Here is a 20,352-nt window from a genome sequence, read left to right as displayed (position 1 = left end):
CGGGCGGGGACAGCCTTGCGCCGCCTCCCGCGCGGCCCGCCGGGTACTGTAGTTTTTCCGAGGGCGGATCGCGCGGCGCTCCCGGACTTCACTTCCCGCCGCGCCCCGCGGATCGCCGCCGCTCCTGGGCGGGCCGGGCCGGCGGCGGAGCGGGGTCACCCTACCGTACGGCAGCGCTGCGGCGTGGGCGCTGATAAGGCACCGCTCCGAGGATCGGGCAGAGCAGGCGCTGCGCCGGGCTCGGTGAGAGTCGCCGGCAGCGGCTGCCGGCCGGTACCGCGCAGCCGCCCGCGCACCGGGAGCTCTGCCCCGGCCGGGCTCCCAGCCCATCCTGCGCTGAAGGATGCGGGCGCTCGGCATGCGGAGCGTGCAAGTGGAAACGCTTTACCCGTTGTTTTCTCAATTAAATCAGAAAAGTTTTGTTAGTGGTAGCTAGTTAAGGAGAAGTGGGAACTGGTATCTTCTTTCTTTTGAAATGTTCCTGCTGTAAACCTCAGCTTTCGGGGTTGGGCGTGGGGCATTCCCGGGGGTGAGCGCCCGGCCTGGCGCCTGCGAGCCTTTGGGCACGGGCCGTGAGCCTCTTTGGGTACGGCAGTGTGGGATTGAGTGCACTCGGACTTGGGGCGAAGGTTAAGGGACTGGTTGAAACCCGTTTAAAACTCCAAAGTCAACAGAAACTTCTTAAGATGTATGACACTTCCTTTTTGTATTTTAGAGCTACATCCCAAATGCTTTCACGGTCATCAATCGCTACTTGCCAGCAGAGCAACTGAAGTCTGTGGACAGACTCTTTTCTCTTCCTTGCCAGAGGCCAAGCGCCCAAATGCGGTAATCAAAAGTTGCTGATGTTTTTGTGTGCCCATATCTGTCCTTCAGGATCTCAGTGGAACCTTGAATCTTCACTGATCTGAAGGAAAAAGAGAGTCGTTTAAATTTCTGTTGCTTTGCAATTATTGCTTGAAGGGAGCTAAACACAAACACAGTGGTCGCAGTTGCTCCTTCAAGGAGCTGATTAGGGCAGTAAATGGAGCATATTCTCCGGTGGATTTGCAGCATCACCAGTGACTTCAGAGGTGGCAAGGCAGGCTGTAGCTCATCAAAGTACATATGGACATCCAGAATCCTGCAAGAATGTAAAATGGATGACGTTCTTGAATATACACTATAGACAGTAGTAAAATTCATGGTGCTCTATCCCAGTCCTCATCACCTGTAATAAAAAAAACCCATAGTTTGTGTTGAGACAAATTATCTTTTGTTAGACAATACATTTAAATATTCAGTATTTTGTAGATAATATGTTTAAAATAGTTTAAGTGATTGCATTTGGAGGTTTAGATGTATCTTCACTGCAAGTATGTGTGTACATACATAATGTGTGAAGTCTCAATAGCTCTTTTCCCTTTTTTCTCCTTCCTGTGTAAGTAGCAGCCAGCAGAGGGTGTGCAGGGTAATGAGGCGCCCTTCTTTGATTATTCAAGTAAATGTTACCAGTAAATCCGCAGGATTTATCTCCCCTTCTCTCTCATTGCATAAACCGTTTCCTCTTTGCTCAACTATTTTTAACAGTCTGCCTCACTTGTAGAAGCTTGTGGAAGAGCAGGCACTTCTCAACACCTGTATATGTGATTAAAATAATATCTGGTGGGGCAGGTTTGTTTGTTTTTATCTGCTTTGCTTTTAAACTAATTTTAACTTTGTTGTCTCTATAGGAATCAAAATAATTTTTCTTTTGTTTTTTTTTTTTCCCTGGGAGGCACTGCTCTGCAGCAGTTTCACTGAAGTTGCTGTATGCTCACAGGGAGGTCTGCATTATTCCTGGTGCATGAGAAAGAAAAACAGTTGAAATTTTTAGATCTGCTGAGTTTGAGAAGTTGTGAAATACCCTGTTGTTTCAAATGTGCATAATTTTTTGGAAGTATATAATTGAAAAACTAATTATGAAGTCCCAAGAGGCAAGATTAGTCACTTGGTCAAATAGGACTAAGCACTCAGTTAAGGAGTGAGTCTGATTGATAGTAAAGTCACTCCCAACTCCACCCAGACTGGAAATATTAAGAAATATTAATATGTATTTATTTTAAAAATAACCACTGGTAATTCATAGTTATACCTTTGTGTTACCATTATCTTGAAATTTTTTCTCCTTTCTGTCCCCAGTTGCCACTTGCATCTCTTTTGTGTAAAGTGTTTTGAGTTTTGGTAGTGTTTAGTGGTGATAATATACATTAGTAAGGCTTTACGGAAGAGCATTTGGAATTAATGGTCAAATGTTGTCTAGATAAGCTTCTAGGTACCAAGCAGAAGTAATTGTATGAAGTTAATTGTTTCCAGAATACTTTTCTGCCTAGTAATGTAACAAAAGCTGCACATACTGTTCCTAATATAGGCTATTTTTGTCTTTATAACAGAGACTCTACAAGTAGGCTTAGTGATTGGAGATGGAAGAAGTTAGATTTGTAGTTGGAGATCAGCCAAATGTCAAAATATTTTTTTCCAATGTGTTCATTGAATTAGGTTCTTGGATAAAAGTAACTGGTTGTTTTTGTTCTTTTTGTTGTTTTTCTTCCTCTGACATCTCACTCAGAATTGATACTTTCAAAGAATTTTATTCATCAGTTAAGTGGTTAAAAATGTTTTGGGGTGTAATTCACTATTAAAAAAATCTTAGAACAGTTATTTTCTCCTATATCTAATTTTCTTCTATGGCTGTGACTGCTCAGGGTTTTAATGACAACATCAATTAATTTAATTAGCCAACTTCAGGTCTGGCTAGGAGTTGATGTGTGTACATTCTTCTGCATGTTCACCTGCAAAAAGCTGTACTAAAGATGCTGTATTTGCTTGTTTCTTAAAATTTCTCAATTAAACTGAGGATCTGATCTGTACTTGTACCAATGACAAAGCTGTAAAGTCTAAAAGGCAGTGCTCCACAGGGGAACGAAGACTTCCATGTTGCTGTTCAGCATGGTTATTGAATGCATTGTTTCTTTAAGGGTTTTTTTTCTGAAAAACAGTTATGCTGCTACAAAATTTAGTAATTTTTATTGTAATTCAGTTTTATGTTAATTTCCTTAAAGATGAAAGTTGAATTGTTTTGATTAATAATAAAATTTAAAGTATTCCTGATTGTGATTGAACAGGGAAAAACTCCTAATTCTTTCAGGCAACATTTCTTGCTGTCATAACTTCAGGGTATGATCATCTTACCTGAAAACAAGAAAGGGTGTTTGCCTGTTTCATTAACAAACTTCAGTTAAACAATCGAGCAATGACTCCCTTGAAAAAATGTTATTTAGGCTTACAAGTGATTTAATGCATTTTGAGCTTTAAGTAGCCATGTTGCCGACTAATCTCGTGATCTGTGCATGACATAACTCTCAGGGATGTACATGAATGTCTCAAGGGAGTTCATTCACATTTAACATAGATTGCAACAGGAAACTTCCTCACCTACCCTGCTTGCCTTACATTTTTGGAATTTATCTGCTAAAATTGTTCAACTACCACTCAAAGGCTCGCTTTTTCATAGAAAGGCTTGCATATCTGGATTTTACTGATGTAAGATCATCTTAGTCATCTGACTATAGTTCCCATCTGTGCATCTTTTCATGTTTTTATTGAGATATTTAGAAAGCCAAGAAAAATTATGTGATGAGCCTAGCAGCTGAATCATTGTATTTTATGGTGAATATCAATGCTGGCATAGGAAATGCAGGATAATAACTCAGGTTTTTTCAAGTAATTGAGGGAGGAAGGGGATTTGTAAACAGTTTGCAATGTAATAATGGAATCTTTATCCAAGCTTTTCTATAATTTAATAATAATAATTCTGAATTGTGGTTTGGGGTTTTGGAGGACTTTCTATTTGTTTTTATTTACAATAATGCCTTTATTTAAATTACACGTTTTTCAGAAATTGTCATGATGTCTTAATTTTCATGTATCATAATTATTATCTCATTATATCCCATATATGTTAATAATTATAGATTATGTTCTAAAAAATGCATACATATTTTCAAATACAAACCAGTAAAAACTTGTAGTAATTGAAATATAACTTGGAATAGTTTTACTTGCTAAGCCACATTAAAAAAAAAACTCACAATAGACTCATTAGCATTAGAAGAAGTTTTGATTCTTTTAATAGGCCTAAATGTTAGATTTTCACTGTATGGCAACACTTCCATGTCTTGGTAACATTACAGTTTCAGCAGCCAAAATCAACAGTAATTTTATGAGGCATCATCAACGATAAGGCAAACTCCATTTTATTTAAACTTTGACAAATAAGAAATTTTAATCTTTTTTCCTTTTTTTTCTGTAGGCTTAAAATGAATAAACAATGCCCTTTTTAAAGCATGACTCATTCAAAAGTACATGTTAAATGAGGAATTGTTCATTTAATTGAAGTGATTCCTTTGCCAGTCTTTGTATTGATGTGGACAGATTAATAATTTTCAATTCACAGTACAAGACTTGTGATCAAATACTACCATTTTCCTTAAGATAGAAATCTTTGGTTTGCAACCAGTTTGCACAGAATGTTTTCTAGAGTGTCTTATGCCTGTTCTTTTGTAACTATGTTTTGGATTTCCAGTGCATTAAATTTGTATGTGTGGTTTTTATGGAAACAGCATTGCAAAAAAAAGAAGAGAAAAAAGGCAGGAAAAAATAGGACTTAGAATAATTTTAATGAAAAAAGAACAAAAGCACATCAGGTTAAAAGTAGTAGGGGGAGTGTTTCATTCTACTCATCTCATAGAAAGCTTACATTAACAAGAATACGCAAAACACCCCACCAAAAATGCTAATACTAGCTACACACACTTGTTTTCTTTCTTTATTGATCCTTTATGAAGATATTCTAAGTAAAGTAAAATACAGCAATATATGATAAAATTATACATGTAATAGAAAATTCTGAATCACTTTATCATTTCCATTGATAGAAATTAAACATATATAACAATTACATTTCAAAGACAGCAGTGAACAGGGATCAGGAGAATAAATGGCAGAAATGTTGGAAAGTTTTATGTGAACCATGCCTACACTTAAGAAAAGATATTTAATGTCCTATTTAAAAGCATAGCACCATAGTCATAGTTCCAGAGTGAAATCTTTTGAAGAAACTGAGTAGGGTGAAAAATGTCAATTTTACTGAGGGTATATACCCATTAGAAGACATGTTTTCTTTACTGATCATTTCTTGCTTGCATTTGTAAAGGTTCAGTATCAATCTTAGGTTATTGTTTTACTGTGGATTTCTTTTCTTTCCCCTCCCTGATAGGACTTTGAAATTATATTATGTAATTCATTTTTTGACTGATTTTATTCCAGTAGCCTACTTTGGGATTATTTGGGCTTTCAGCACACTGAAGGGATGTTGCCATTTTCTAAGAAGCATTTGAATTGATATTTCAGTGAATGATTTTTAGTAAATCTGATACCTGTTCTTGGTTATTTGACCAGTCTGTCATGTAAGTGACATAAACAGTTGCATTACTGCAAAACTGTAATTTGAGTTAAATGTGTTTTCAGGTCTCTCAACACAACAAACTTCATTACAAGGCTTTCTGCTTTATGTCTGAGGAAAAACAAGATGCAATGCAGGCACCAAAGTAATAGGCGACCAACGGTTCCACTTGGATCACGGATTTTAACTGATCCTTCTAAGGTCTTTGAGCATAACATGTGGTGAGATGTTTCTTCAAGGATGATTTTCATATAATTTTGTACACTGTTTGCTCTAATGAGTAATGGTGCGAGTGTATAAAACAAGGTGCTATCAGAATAGGCATATGAAGGTAGCACTAGAGGAAACCTGAGACTGTCACAAGTAATCTGACAGTTATGATCTCTCAGTCACTTGTGTTAAAAGCTGCCAAGCAAATAGTCAAGGAGTGAAAGTCAAAATATTATTATGGATCAGTAATCAATTAGGAGACAGAGGGTGTAACGATAAGATAGTCCATGTTATTTAAAATGGCAGAAAATTTCTAGGTACAGTAACATTGCATATTGGATTAGTGCCCTAGTCTAAAATTGACATAATTTTGAAAGGAACATCTAAATTACTCCTATTCTTCTAAAGGTATACTGAAGATGTTGCAGATAATTCAGCAGAAATTTTCAGACACTGTGCAATTATCAAAAAAAGTAAACAAAATCTTAACATAAATAAACAATGTAATAGCAGAGAAGACATCAATGTGTAAATGCTGAGAAGAATAAGAATTGCCCTGATTTGCAACATCACAAAAGGTACTTTCGTGATTAATGTATGCTCAGAAAAGAGTGAGAATGCTAGTCAACACAGTGGGGAAAATGAGACAGAAAGCCCAAGATTTTTGATTGTGGAATGGAGATGAACACAAAACATTTAAGTGATACAGGAAGTGTTAGAAGGATAGAAGATTATCCAAGTCTATTTAGAAAGTAGAATATCTGGTTTCCCAAATATCTACCTAAGATATTTTGGAAACCAGGAATTTCTATTCTTAAAATTTATCATTAAACCCAAAGAATATTAGTTGAGAAGTGGGAAATTTAGAAGTTATACAGAATTACTTATTTTAAAAATTTTAATGTATTTTTGAATTCTGTTACCATTTTTGAGAGCAAAGGTTTAGCAAAATTAGGAAAAGGGACTGGATGTGGCTAACAATAACCAATGGGTAATATATCATAGGAGTAATGTGACACATTTCAGGACTTAAGTTGACTTCGTAGAAGTAATCTGAAATTTTTGTACTTTCCTCAGAGGTGTTCTCTGCTGTTAGCTGTCAGAGAGGTTACTGGACTAGCTTTTAACTTGCCAGTTAAAATATCTTTTTAAAACATTTAAAAAAAATTTTGAATATTTTTTATAACCCATTTTATCATTCCACTTTGCTTTTTAACTTTATTTCTTTCAAAAGATTCTCTATATCATCAGCATATCAATATGCTGATGAATAAAAAATTTTAACAATATGATACAGAAGATTTTCATAAACTAGTATCTTCATTAGTCTTTCTAGTGTTTAAATTTGGGCTTAACTCATTAGTTAAGATACACAATTAGATTTTTCACCTGTTAGTTCTAAGCTAGATGTCCCCAAGCTATGGTCCCTAACGCTTACCATTTTCAGGCTAAATTTGGAGTTGGCTATACTTCCTTGGTCGAGGAAGCTGGAAGCTGTCTGATTATTGTGCTAAGTGTGTAAAGTTTGTGTTTCATAAAACTATATGCAATGTAGTTCTTAAGCATGTTCCAGGCTTAGTGCTTCCTGCTAGGTGGAAAATTCTTTACATAAAATATAAAATAAATGTAAATGCTGATTGAAATGTAGGCTATATAATCAAGAGAGGAAAAGATTTTAAGAAAAGGGCCACCCTTTTTCTGTAACATTGGTTTTTGATCAAACTGTTTGCTTATTTTGTAATTTCCTTCCAAAAAATTCATGTGTAGCTTCAGCTTTACCTGCTACCCTTTGATGACAGTCTAACATAGTTATCAAACTTTGATGTAGGTGGTTAGGATAGATTATGAAGATGGAGGTAAAGAGACAGGGTTGTTCAGAAGGTGGATCTGCAGATGAATCTATGTAGCTTAGATGGGAAAACAGGTGGAATTGAACTGAAGCAGAGATGCATAGAAGTTGTGATGGTCTTGATAAACCAAGAACCTAGCTATGTTGGGGGGTAGGTCATTGTTTCTGAAGCTCATTGCATTGGCAGGGTTCCCACTAGGGAGATAAGGAGAATTAGGATGTGGTGGTAGTGCTAAATAGATTACACAGGGTGAGCGTAAGAGATTTGTCTTCTCTAACATTGATGTATGATGTCCTTTTGTTTTCTAATCATCATCTTTGTTAGTTCATAAAGTGGCATTCTTTTTGTGTGAATTAGCAGGGAGACAAGAGCTGCTACCATTGCTGCTAGAAATACTAAGTAAATTAAATTTGGGGGCTAATGCTTTAGATGTCTATTGTGGTGCTTTTCTGTTATTTTGAGAGAGAAGTAATGAATGATGCTAAACATTGAAGCAAAAAATGCCTGCTTCTGTTCTGGCCAGTAATTGAACCAGTTTTCACATTATCAGAGAGATAATTAAACCCTAAGTTAGCAAACAAGTTAGCAGAAAAAGACTAAGTTGAATAGGCTGAACTGAAAGCAGCATTGTTTGATCTTATATCAGGCCTACTCATGTTAACAGTTCCTGGTGTGGTTAAAATGGACAGCTTGCTTTGCTGCTCTCAGTGTTCAGCTTAAAACACTTCTGCATTTAAACACTTCTGTGTTTAGAATTCTTATGTGTTCTGTGTTTCTACCAGCTTGTATTGCTGAAGGAGCTGCCTCATTTGAAGCATCCATACTATGTATATAATTGCTGATGGAAAAATGCAGTGTCCCCTTTTTTGTAGATTTTGATCAAGAAGTGCTGCCATATAGAAATTTCTACAAAAGCACCAAAACGGACTTTATGAATTTCTAAGGAGGGAAAAAAAAGCTGTTAATGAAGATGGAGGGCTTCAGGCACCTTTAGTATTGTGTGTAGAGCCCCTAAGGGCTTTGACAGACACACAATGATGGATTAAAATTGATCAGCTAAAGATTACAGTGCAGCAAGTAATCTGTCAGAAGGGCTGACTGTGTATTATTGCCATCTGAATAGTCCTTGGTTTCAGCTTGCTGGAATAGGCAAGGTCAAAACCAGTGATAGCAGTGAGGGAAGCAAGTCCTTCCAAGAGGATGTCTGCCTGGTAATGCTTCGGTCACTCCGTTTTATTCTACTGCAGCATGTCTTTCAGAGCCATGACACTGCACAGGAACATTTGGTATATGAACAAATACAGGAAGGGGAGAGGCAACCTGCTGGGGACAATAATGAGAAATATTTCAGTAGAGAGGCGGAAATCAAGTCTGAGGCAAGCAGACAAATACATACCAATTAGTCTCCCACAATTAACAAAAGAGGAACAGTGAAGGTCTAAGAATTAAATTACCTATATGTCACCAAGTACGGAAAAGGAAGATGCTCATTAGCTTTTAGAGACAATCAACTCTTTTCAAGTTGGCACCTTCTTCCTTTTCCCATAGTAACCAGTGGAATTTTAGTAATGGGCTTTCGGTTAGCTGATTTCAGTAGGATTAGGATCTAATTGATTACTTGAATTATATTATCTAATTTAATCTGTTCAGACTGGACAATTTGGAGGGAGAGCTGATTGGCTTTTGCACATTTTTGGGCACTCCCCATTGTGGTCTGATTCAAACCAGAATCTACTGGGAAGGCAGCTCAGTTATCATGGTCAGATGTGGGCTTGGTTCTGTGACCATGGATTAACATAACATTTAGGTAACCACTTTACACAAGTATAGATGGCATAGATTTGGAAACATTGCAGCACTGGTTGACTTTTCTTACTAATGTCTCATTCTGTTTTTTTTTTTTTTTTTTTTTTTTTTTTTTTTTTTTTTTATTATTACATACCTCTGTTCCTCAGAAAAGTAAAATCCTGTCCATCAATTCCACCTGTTGCAATTGAATAGGTGGATTATGCTCCCTGTTTCAGAACAACTGATTTCTTTGCTAGTCCTTAGTTCCTCATCATAAACACTATTAATGTGAGGTGTTTCTTGCATTAGGGTGTCTGTTGGTATTATTGTGTTCAGCTAAATACAGTTCTAATGGGATACTCAATACACTCCTGTAAACACACTCAATTTGCAAGATATTTACAATCTTGTTATTAGTAAAATAAATTCATTCTACTTTAGTCTCTTTACAGCTGGGACATGTTTCCTAATCACTTGACTTTTACCTAATTAGTGATTAATTTTTATCTATCATACACTGAAATTTAGGTTTTTACTGTCAGTCTCCTTGTGGTCATTTGCTTGCACTCAATAAAAAAATATATTTGAGACAGTGTAGCTAATTCATTACTGTTTTTCCTGGGAAAAAAATATTATAAAAAACCCTATTGAAAAGCTGTTGCTTCAATTGACTTCTGTAGGGACCACATGCAATGGTCACAAGAAGAAGAGGAGAATGCCAAGAAAAAAGCAGCAGAGAACTCTCTTGTGAAAGTTCAATTGGACGACCAAGGTAACAAATTTCAAATGGTATAAAAAAATTTTAATGCTCTTTATTAAAACATTTGAAGATGCTGTAGAATTCAGGAATACTCTTTTTATTTCTACATTCTTTTGTCTAAATTTTTAAATTTTGTTTTTGTTTTTTTCCCTTTGTTGCCCTAAAAAATCTCACAGTGTGTTTTTCCTAGCAATACAGTCATTTATTTGAACAGTTTTCCCATTAGAGTGGCAGTAAACTCTATGTAAAACATGTGGATCAGTATGGTGCAGTTGTTCTGACCCGTTTCACTGTCCTCCAGAATACAACTCCTACTACACAAGGCTTTTATAGAATTAAAGGGAATTAATTTGCAATCAGCTGGGTTCTGGGGATGAAGATTCCCATGTACAATATTCAAATACTTTTCAGTGATTTGGGAACTATTTAGAGAGCTTGTGTTTGTTCATTGCACTGTATTTCTGTTAAATGCCATGAAAGTTGCAGTGGTCCCAGCTGGTCCAGCTTGCTGCCTTTGCCAGGCTGAGCTGGGAGTGCTTCAGGAATCCATGTGTTCAGTTGGTGTAGAAGGTGTTCCAGTTCATCCTGCATGGTCTGCTCTATAAGGGATTAAAGAGTTTTGTGCCTGTCTTCAGAAGGAAATTTAATGTATTCTGGGTTTCTGAGGAGTGAATGCTCTAGTTTCGAACTGGCAAACTAAACCACAGACTAAACTCTAGGGTAGTTATGAATGCTAAAGCTGGAATATCAACTTGATAGTAGTACTGAAGACTGGATTCTTCATTTGTTGTTCTGTTAGAAGGATATTCTGAAAGTAGTTACTTGGATATCTTGTGCATCAGTTTACTTAGCATGTCTTGAATCTGTCAGATAGTGTTGTTATGATCCTATGCCTTGGTGTAACTAGGGCACATGTTGGAGTTTATTTGAATTACCTGAGAATGTGCCTTGCGTTGTGTGCCCTTCATCACTTTGAATACTCTGAGATTGTCAGCCTGCCTTTCTCTGTTACCTCTCACATTCTTTATCTACATACAAGAGTACAATGTTTGTTTTTCAAAAATTAAATTTAATATGAACTTGATTTGTATAAAAAGCTGAAAAAATCTCATAATTGAAAAGTAAGCTGTGTGACTGTGTGCTCATGAAACCTTGCATTCTTCATCTACAATCAATTAGAAGTTAGTTGGTGCTGGTGAGAAATTGAATAATCAGGCATTTGTCTATTGCCATGAAACACAAGAATCCAAGGACATTTCCTATGAATGCCCCTCTGTTTAGAATTTGAATAGGTGAGCATTGCTGGTAGTGTTCCTTCAGAAAGCTTCAGCTTCATTCTGCAAATGGAAGTACATTTTGGCCTATTTGTGTAAACAGTGAACCAGACCAAGACTAATGAGCAGGTTATTTTGGGGCCTTGAAAAAACTACAGTAAGGGGAAAAAGGACAGATTTCAACAATGCTATTAGATTACTAAAGAAGAAGAGCTCTGGTGAGTCTTTTTAGAGCAAGAGCAGTGTAACTGAATGAACTCATGATAGGAATTTGATTTACATATTAGATGTGCAGTTTCTTCTCAGGCATGCTTGCCAGCAGTTGAAGATCCTGTTATGGAGAAAATTCAATTGACAAAGTAAACTTTTTTTTGGGTTTTTTTTGTTTGTGGGTTTTTTTTGTTTGTTGTTATTGGTTCGTTAGTTGGTGGGTGTTTTCTTGTTTTTTCCCTTGGTTTTTTTGGTGGGCTTTTTTGATTGTTGGTTTGGTTGTTTTTTTTGGGGTTTTTTTTTTTTTTTTTTTTTTTTTGTTTAGTTGGGCTTTTTGGGTTTTTTTTTTTGAAGTTCATGTTTTTTAGTTATGTAATTTTTACATGCTTTGGAATATTTTGTGGGTAGGCTAATTAAATTCACAAAATAAAATAAAAATTTAATAATACTGCATGCATGTTATTACACAGAGATACAGTAATGACCTGTGCAACAATGCAAAGTAAAGTGTTCCTTCACTTAAATGCATGTCATTCCATACTAATATAGTTTGAAAGGCTGACTTTAACTATTTCTTTCCTTCAGTTCTGAAATCTGGAAAACTTGATGTGAATTTAAGTACAAGGGTTCTGAGCAGACTTGTAGGAAAATTGTGACTATAACAAGGGGTGATAATAATTAAAGAATCTTTTGACTAGAAGGGTTTTGGTTTTTATACTGAAGCTGAGCAACCTATAAATGTGCAACTTAAACTATTGAAATCTGATATATATATGACCTCAGTCTGCTCTGAACTTTTAATATAAAACAGGCCTGTACAATTACAATTACACGGCTGGGTCCTGCCCTTTAATAATACAATTGGATGTATTAAATGTTAATTTTAAAACATTATGCAGATTTCTAGGACAAGGCATTCTGCCACCTCCTTACCACTTCCCACTGCCTGTCTGTGCCTCTAATGATAATTCTCAGACTTGTTTATCTCTGAAAAGCTGTAGCAATTTAGGAAATAATATGTTAAGATTTAAAAAGAGTAGTAGAAGTGCACTGTACATTTACTCTGTACATTTATATTAAAATAATTAATATGTTGGTGTGAGTGAGAACAAAATAGGAAAGTCAGCACATTATATGAGGTACACTTTTGAAGCAAGAGATGTCAGGGGTAGCAAGATAGTTCTGCTAATGCTTTGGAAATAAGGAGGAAAAACAAGAAAAAAATTCTTTTTGGTACTTAGGTTGCATAAGGAAGGGAAAACCATCAACAAAAGAGACATTGAAAAGCTGTAATTCTTATCTTTTTATCAGCCTTCCTTTGAAAGGGTTAGCTAGCTTCAGTCCAGTGACTAGCACAATTAGTGCTAGTGAGAAGGAGGAAAGATTTTGTTCTTGAAGTGAGAAAGAGCAGGTTACAAAGCATGTCCATAGAGTACATGGATGAGTGGAAAAGGAGAAAAGAGAATATTTGCTTTTTTAAAAAGGAGGTGGGAAAAAAAGAAGAATCAGATAATTGGTTTTTGTTCCTGGAAAAATACTGGAAGAGTACATCCAGAGCTTGCAGTCGTTGAGTTCAGAGGAACAAAGGAGATGAATACTGGCCAACAAATATTTTTTCAATAATAAATCGTGTAAAATCAAGCTAATTTCCTTCTTGGAAAAGGTTACAAGCCCTGGGGATAAGGGAAAAGCAGCAGATGTCCTGAAGTTTATCCTTAGTCAGCCTTCTGACTTGTTTTACTTGACATTTTCATAAGCAAGTTAGGCAAGTGAGAGCTAATGAAACTACGTTTGGGTGAATGAATGCCTAGAGAGATCCTTTCAGAATGGGAGGGTGTGCTGGGCAGAGGAGTGTTTTATTCTGTGTCCAGTTCTGCTTGGTATTTTCATTAGTGGCCTCAGGAAATTCGAGACTTGAAGATGATGTTAAGTGAAAACACGTTTTAAGTATGGTGAAGGACTGGATTAATATGCAGAAAGATGTGGACAAATGGTGGGAAAAAAAATCTAAAATATATAAATTTACTAAAAATAAGTTCAGATTTCTTTGTTTCAGAATAATTCCTTATAAAAAAACTAGGTTTTGGAACAATTGGCTTGGTAGTCATTTTGCAGAAGAAGATCTGAGAGTTGTGGTGAATCACTAGCTGAATCAGCAGTGTCATGCTGTTGCGAAATGGCAAGCTGGGAGTTATAAACAGGATTACAACCTAGAAGCCTCATAAAATACTCCTTTTGCTCTGCAATGATAATGCCTTTGCCAGAATGCAACACCCAAAAGTAGTAAATCAATTGGAGAGAATCTAGAGAAGAAAAGTTGAGATTATCAGAAGTCTAAAAATCAAAAAGAAGATAGTTAGTTTTAGACAATCTAGAAAAGAGATTATTTATGGAGGCATAGTAAAATACTTCAAATATGTTAATAGTTGTTGCAAAGAGAAAAGAGAGTAATCTTTGCTTTGTCTGCTTGATCCCTAGCTGGGACAAGAATTGCTCGACCTAATTGCAAGATGGAAGTTCTTAGGTAGTGGAAAAGGTGTGGTGGAAAGCTGTAGAAAATTAAGGACTGTAATATATTACTGAAGAAAGTTGTATGTGAAGGGTGTTATTTTAAGAATAAGTTGGACAGATTTTTGAGGAGAAGGGATATGAATTCCCTGACTGTGTGAAATCCCTTCCCGTCCTACTTTATGCCATTCTAACACACAGTTAGAATGTTTTGTGAATTAAAAGTGAACACTAAAGTCTGTTGAAGGACTCTGAAGTGTTTTGAAAATAAGAAAGCAAGTATGTTCCTTCTGTATTGTTGAATGCTTACTGTCTATTTGCTATGCAGTAGCATTTATGAGTCCAGTTCACAGAACTGGAATTTTTTTAATAGGTGATGAGGTACCAACAAATGTGCAATTGATTACAGAATTTAATAAAGAATGAAGGAATTTCAATTTACTATTTCTTAAATAATTGAAAAGATGCATTGTTTTTGTAATTTGAGACCTGAAAGCTTGTCTAAGAATCTTCAGATTGCATATTTTGGTGGTGCTGTTCTATGATATCACTACATTTTAAAAAAATATACTGTAAGCCTGTTTACCCCTTCCTAAGTGACATAAAATCTAATTAAACCTTCACAGGAGGTACTTTGAGTACAAGTTAGGGTGAGACACAAAATCCATGTGTTTTAATTTAAATGTACAATGTGTGAAACTATGGATTTTTAAACTGTATATTTGAGGTCCAAATTATATGTTGCTTTAGAGTATTTTCTAGCTAAGCTCATATTCACCAAGGTTTTGTTCTGTTTTAATTTCAGATAAATATGAGAGAGAAGCCAGTAAATATTGGAATGAATTTTACAAGACACATAAAAATAACTTTTTCAAGGATCGCAATTGGCTGTTTCTGGAGTTTCCAGAAATTCTTCCAGAAAAAAGGAGACAAGAGTTCAAAACAGAAAAGATATCTTTGGAACACACAAAAATAAATAATGACAACAGCTTTTCACTCAAAAATGGAATGTTTGAAGAAGGAGAAAAATACTGGGAGAAAAATTATGGATCTGGTTCTATTGCTGTACAAGGATATGTATATAATAAAAATGAAGTAAAAGCTCTTACTAACAATCCTCAAGGTAAAAACTGCGGAGAAGAACTTGGCAAGGTAGAATCCTTCCCTGGCTGTGATGCCACTTACCGAATATTAGAGGTAATGCACTACAGATGTTCTGCCCATCATAGAGAACTCCACTCAAAAATCTGAGAAAGACCCTTACTAAGTATCAAGAAAGCAAGCTTTTGGAATATTACCTACTACATTTGTTTATGGCAGAAACTTTCAGAGAAACCTGAAATCTGGACTTGGTTTTCCCTTTAAAGTTTTTCCCAAATCAGAATAGGGCTAGATTGTCAGATTCCATTTTCATTGAAAGTCACGTTTCTCATTTCCTAAGGAAAGGTATGAGTTTAAGTGCTTTGTCTCAAAGTGCAAGTACTTGCTGCATTCTTCCCAAATGGTGAAATTGGACCAGAATATTGCATTTTCTTATGCAGTTTGAGAGACAGATTCTCTACACTTTAGAAAGATGTTAGGGAGAAACCAAATCATGTAAATGATTTGAGATTTGTGGTATTAGCTGGTTATACCTTTTCTGTCCAACATACCTTCAAATCTAATGGGTCCTACTGGCCAACTAATTTAAGACAAAAATAACAAAAAAAGGTTTTATTTGCTCATTTATTTTAACTTTATCTTTCTCTTTTGATTTTAGGTTGGTTGTGGAGCTGGAAACAGTGTCTTTCCTATTCTGAAAGTTCTATGGTAAATAGTGTTGGATTTCCAAATATGAATGTTGTATTCAATCTTCATTTTCACCAAATGTTGGTGCTGGATCAGTGCTGCAGGAAGTCTTGAGTGAACCCTTTTACCACGCTAAGATTCTTAATGTGTCAAACCACAAATAGTATTGGTAGCATCAGTATAGGATATTCCTCATATGGCTCCACCAGGTCTTGGGGGATTTTACTTGATGACAAAGTTTGTCTTTGGGTGCATTCAGGCTGAGATCAGGCAGATGAAATATTCTCTTGTCTTACATGTGGTCTACTAGAAAGAAGTTCTATTTTTTCTGAATTGGCTGGTATATTTGTTACGTTACTTGTGGTTTTAGTGTCAAGGCATAAGTCCTGTATCACATTACTTAATTCATTGAAACATCTTAATCCACTTAGCTTCCAGTTTTAGAAAAATCTGTTATGACAGCTTGTCTTCCCATCCATGTAGGCAAGAAGGTTTTATTGGAAAGGCTATGTATGTTTCAAGGGTTGAAATAGATTTATTTTTATTCATGCCTTTAAGAATTTGAGAACAACACAATTCATTATTCTGTAAATGAATTCTGATTGCTAGTATCACCATTATACAAAAATACTCAATTTTGCAGATATGGAAACACAGCAGGAGGAACTGAGTGGTGAACCAGGGTCATACATGAAACGCCCTTTGTGTTGGTGCCGGAGCTCACCCGAGGTCGGGGGTGGCTCCGTGTGGTGGAAAAATCTCTCCTCCAACCTGTGCTTTCAAAAAAAAGCTCGGTAGTCTTCTGTTGTTTGATCTCAAGGCAGTTTATTGCAAGCTGTCCAAAAGATTGTCTTCTCAGGCTGCTGCGGTTTGCTCAGCAGCTCAGGCAGAGGCACACACACCCCTGACTCCTCTCTGTCTGGTGTCTTCTCCCCACCCAGGGCTGCTGCTATCTTTTATATGGTACATTACGTATTAAATGTTTATAGTTTTTCCCCAATGCCTCTTACCTATATTAAATGGTGTCTTTCTACTCTAAACCAATATGTGAGTGCCAACATCACCAAGAACATGGAGGTAAGGAAGAAGAAAGAGGGAGGACAGGACATGCTCAAATCCCTCCATCTTAAAACTTCTGACCCCTATGTACAAAACCAAACCCCCCCCGTGCAGGATTTAAACCCGCCCTGTACAGCACTCAAAAATTCTTCCCTTTACTTTGTGACTACTTCTACTATAATATCTAAACTTTTGTGACTTCTTGTTCTTCCTGCAAAGTTGGTAAATTATTCCATGGTTCAAATCCATGTTTCCAGCAGCTGTTTCCAGCTGCCTGCAGGGTATCAAATGTTTCTGACCTGGACCCGGAACATCCAAAAATGTCTGAGGGACATTTTGAGTTCAGACATGTTGGCAATGCATCTTCATCCCACAGCAAATGCTTTGCTTTAGACAGCATGTAGTGAAAGGAGAGTTTGGTTTCATATGAAAATTTTGAAAGGAACCCTATGTAGGAAAAGATATTGTGTGGCTGTGTTGAAAAAGATGAGACAAACTTTTGTGTTTTCCTCACAGGAGGCATTAGTCATAGATTGGCATTTCTGATAATTAAGAATCTACAAGTTAGGTATTTTTCCTGGAGATCTCTATTCATGTGTAAATCCTTCTGTCAATCACATCGGTTGATACATGGAACAGCTTACTTGTTGGTCTTTTATATGACCTAAGGGAAAGATCTCTTATCTCTAAGCAAGCTTGGCATTATAGAACACTTGGGTTTACGCTGAATTTAATAATATAAAAATTGCCATTCTGGCAATTATATGCATATAAAAGAATATATCTATATGCATATAATTATATGCATATAAAAACAAGTCGATGTCCAGCAAGCGTACCCTGGCTACAAAAGAAAATTTCATTAATGTTAGTAATGTAAGTTTTAAATCTCTTCCCCATGCCTCCCTTAAAATTTGTTAGTGCTTTTTAATACAATGTATCATGAAAACATCAGGATCAAGCCACGTCTTTGTCGTAAGTGGACTTTTTACATGGTTCCTATTCTGCTCAAAAAAAAAAAAGTCCAAAAAACTCCAACATTCTAACAAGTCTATTAGGTAATCATCTTAACCTTTCCCAAGAAACAGACTGGGTCCAAAGCCTGGCTTGTCCTCATTCATAATAAATATGTAAATTCATCAATGCTCATGGTGGTCACAGAGCTGATAAAGGTTTTGCTCAGCAAAACAAACAAGTATGAAGTAGATTTTATTCCAGAAGCATTTTCCTGTTGAGCCTTCAGGAGTTGCTAGCTTAGCTGTGTATACTGTGAGGTCTTACAGGCGCCAGCAGAGTTTATTGATTCCCTTCTAAAGAAACCATCTATCCAAAATCTTAAATATATTTTTAATTAATTAAATTGATAATGAGTTGATCGTGAGGTCATCTCTGGGTTTTGAGTAGCTTTCTCAGTTTATCCTTCAGAGGTGAAAAAACTTCTACCTAAAATTACTAGTATTTGATGAATGGTACAAGGAAATTTGCTGCTCGCTGAGTCTTGAATGGGAAGAGAAGGGAAAACAGTGCTACAGGAAATTCTTATCCATCCTAGCTGGAAAACAAAGGAGATAATGGAGTGCAATAACCAATAATGTTAAATCAAAAGAACAGCAAGATGATACATGGAACCCCAAACTTCTATAGAACTGGATGACTTTTGCAACTCTCCATCCCTGCCCAAATCATATTGCTAATTAAACTGCATGCATGGGCTAATAATGCGGTGCTCCTGTAAGAAAATGTGACCTTTTAATGTGTATTTATGCATTACAGCACCAGGACATTGTCATCAGTTCTGACAGCCCTCTGTGACCTTTTTTCTTTTCCTTTTTGCTTCCTCCCAGACAAGTCTATAATTCTTTTTGTACTAGCTGTCTGTTGGTATTCTTATGATTTGTCTGCCCTATTGGTTCATTACAACCTATGTGGCTTTCAATGTGCTAGACATCAATAAAGCATGCTTGATCAAACCTGTGGAGAGCCCCAGAGGACCCTCTGAAGTTTCATGAACACTGATACAGACTTTCATCTCACACATTAATAATTTTCTAACTGATGTTGGTTTTGTTTTCCTAGCAATACACCTGGAACCTTTCTGTACTGTTGTGATTTTGCTTCAGGAGCAGTGGAGCTGGTAAAGGTAATTCATGCACTCGCTTTAGAGTACCTTACAAGCCTGTAATTCAGGAGGCTGCCAGGAAGCCGTCTTCATGAAAAAGAATGTGATGGCTTTGACAACTTTTAACTGAAGTTTTCAGTATTCCAAAGAACAAAGTCATACTGTATGCAGAGAGGAATGAATACCATCAGTGAGCTTGCTTCTCAGCTTGAGTAAGATACTGGACAGAATAGGTTTTTATATGAGATATTTTACAATGCAGAATAATTGAAGAAAAAAATGTTTCTTGAGTCACAGTAAACGTATTAACTACTACTGTTCTCTCTGTGCCTCTTTTCATCTTTTTCCTGACAGTCACATTCGTCCTATAATTCAGCCTGGTGTTCTGCCTTTGTTCATGATGTGTGTGATGATGCTTTACCCTATCCTTTTCCAGATGAGATCCTGGATGTCATTCTCCTTGTCTTTGTGCTCTCTACTATTCATCCTGACAGGTAAATGAAGACTAAAGGGCAAAGCAAATGGGTTCAATCTCTTTTTTAACTGAAGGTTTTCAATAATAGCAAAAGAAGATGATGAATCTTTGCTATTTAATAAGCTACAGCATATATAAGGTATTTTAAATTATGTTTACGATTTTCAAGCTTCAAGAGAAAAGCTGGTCAGGCTAATTATAATTAGTGATTCTCCAGTCTCCAACAAAATTCAAGGGATATTGTAACTAAGTACATCTCTACAAGAAGTGGCAGATTCAAAAAAAGGCAAATTAAAAAACCAGATTGACAGTCTTCTAGAAGGTTGTTATTTTTAGTGATCAAAAGCAAACATGCATGATTTAACACCTTACAATATGCTGATATGGACTTAGATTACTGATTTAGCCACATTCAAATGCTTACATGCAGCCCTTTTAAACTAAAATGCATCTATAATTTTGTAACTTGTTTGGATTATGAACATTTGATTGAATTTTCATGTATGGTGTTGAGTACTGTTAGCCTTTGCTAGTGCCTCTCAATGTCTATTGAACCAAATTTTATGACTTAAGGTTGGCTGATTGTGAACATGACCTTTTTTAATGCAAAAAATGTAAAAGAGGAAATGTAAGTTAAACTTCTTTACTCTAACTAGGTTATATGAAGGGAAATACATGCTGTTTATGTGATAATACATTTATTACTTCAAGAATGTCATTAAAATGGGTTTGGTGTACAGAACAGTATTTGCCTGAGAACTGTTTCCCTGCTACTAGTGATTAGCTTTATACAGAAACCTTTCCTGTACAGGATAGTTCTCCTTTCTGT

General features: G+C 36.2%; 1 protein-coding gene across 15 annotated transcripts in view; it reads left to right on the top strand.

The window, feature by feature from the left end:
* The window catches only part of METTL8 (methyltransferase 8, tRNA N3-cytidine), a 56,550-nt gene that overhangs the window by 5,758 nt on the left and 30,440 nt on the right, over positions 1-20,352 (top strand). For 8 of the 15 annotated variants that reach the window (XR_012056981.1, XR_012056982.1, XM_072932242.1 and 5 more), the window contains exons 1-8: positions 110-243; positions 716-828; positions 5,548-5,703; positions 10,011-10,102; positions 14,888-15,279; positions 15,842-15,891; positions 19,006-19,069; positions 19,403-19,542. Coding sequence is in view for 13 of the 15 variants with exons in the window: in XM_072932242.1 (XP_072788343.1) it covers positions 824-828; positions 5,548-5,703; positions 10,011-10,102; positions 14,888-15,279; positions 15,842-15,891; positions 19,006-19,069; positions 19,403-19,542 (899 nt within the window). In the remaining 2 variants the exon portion in view is untranslated. The other 7 variants (XM_072932241.1, XM_041717654.2, XM_041717655.2 and 4 more) reach the window with 7 other exon arrangements.

Source organism: Taeniopygia guttata, chromosome 7 (genome assembly GCF_048771995.1).
Source record: "Taeniopygia guttata chromosome 7, bTaeGut7.mat, whole genome shotgun sequence".
Lineage (NCBI taxonomy): Eukaryota > Metazoa > Chordata > Aves > Passeriformes > Estrildidae > Taeniopygia > Taeniopygia guttata.
This window is presented reverse-complemented; position numbering and strand designations above follow the sequence as displayed.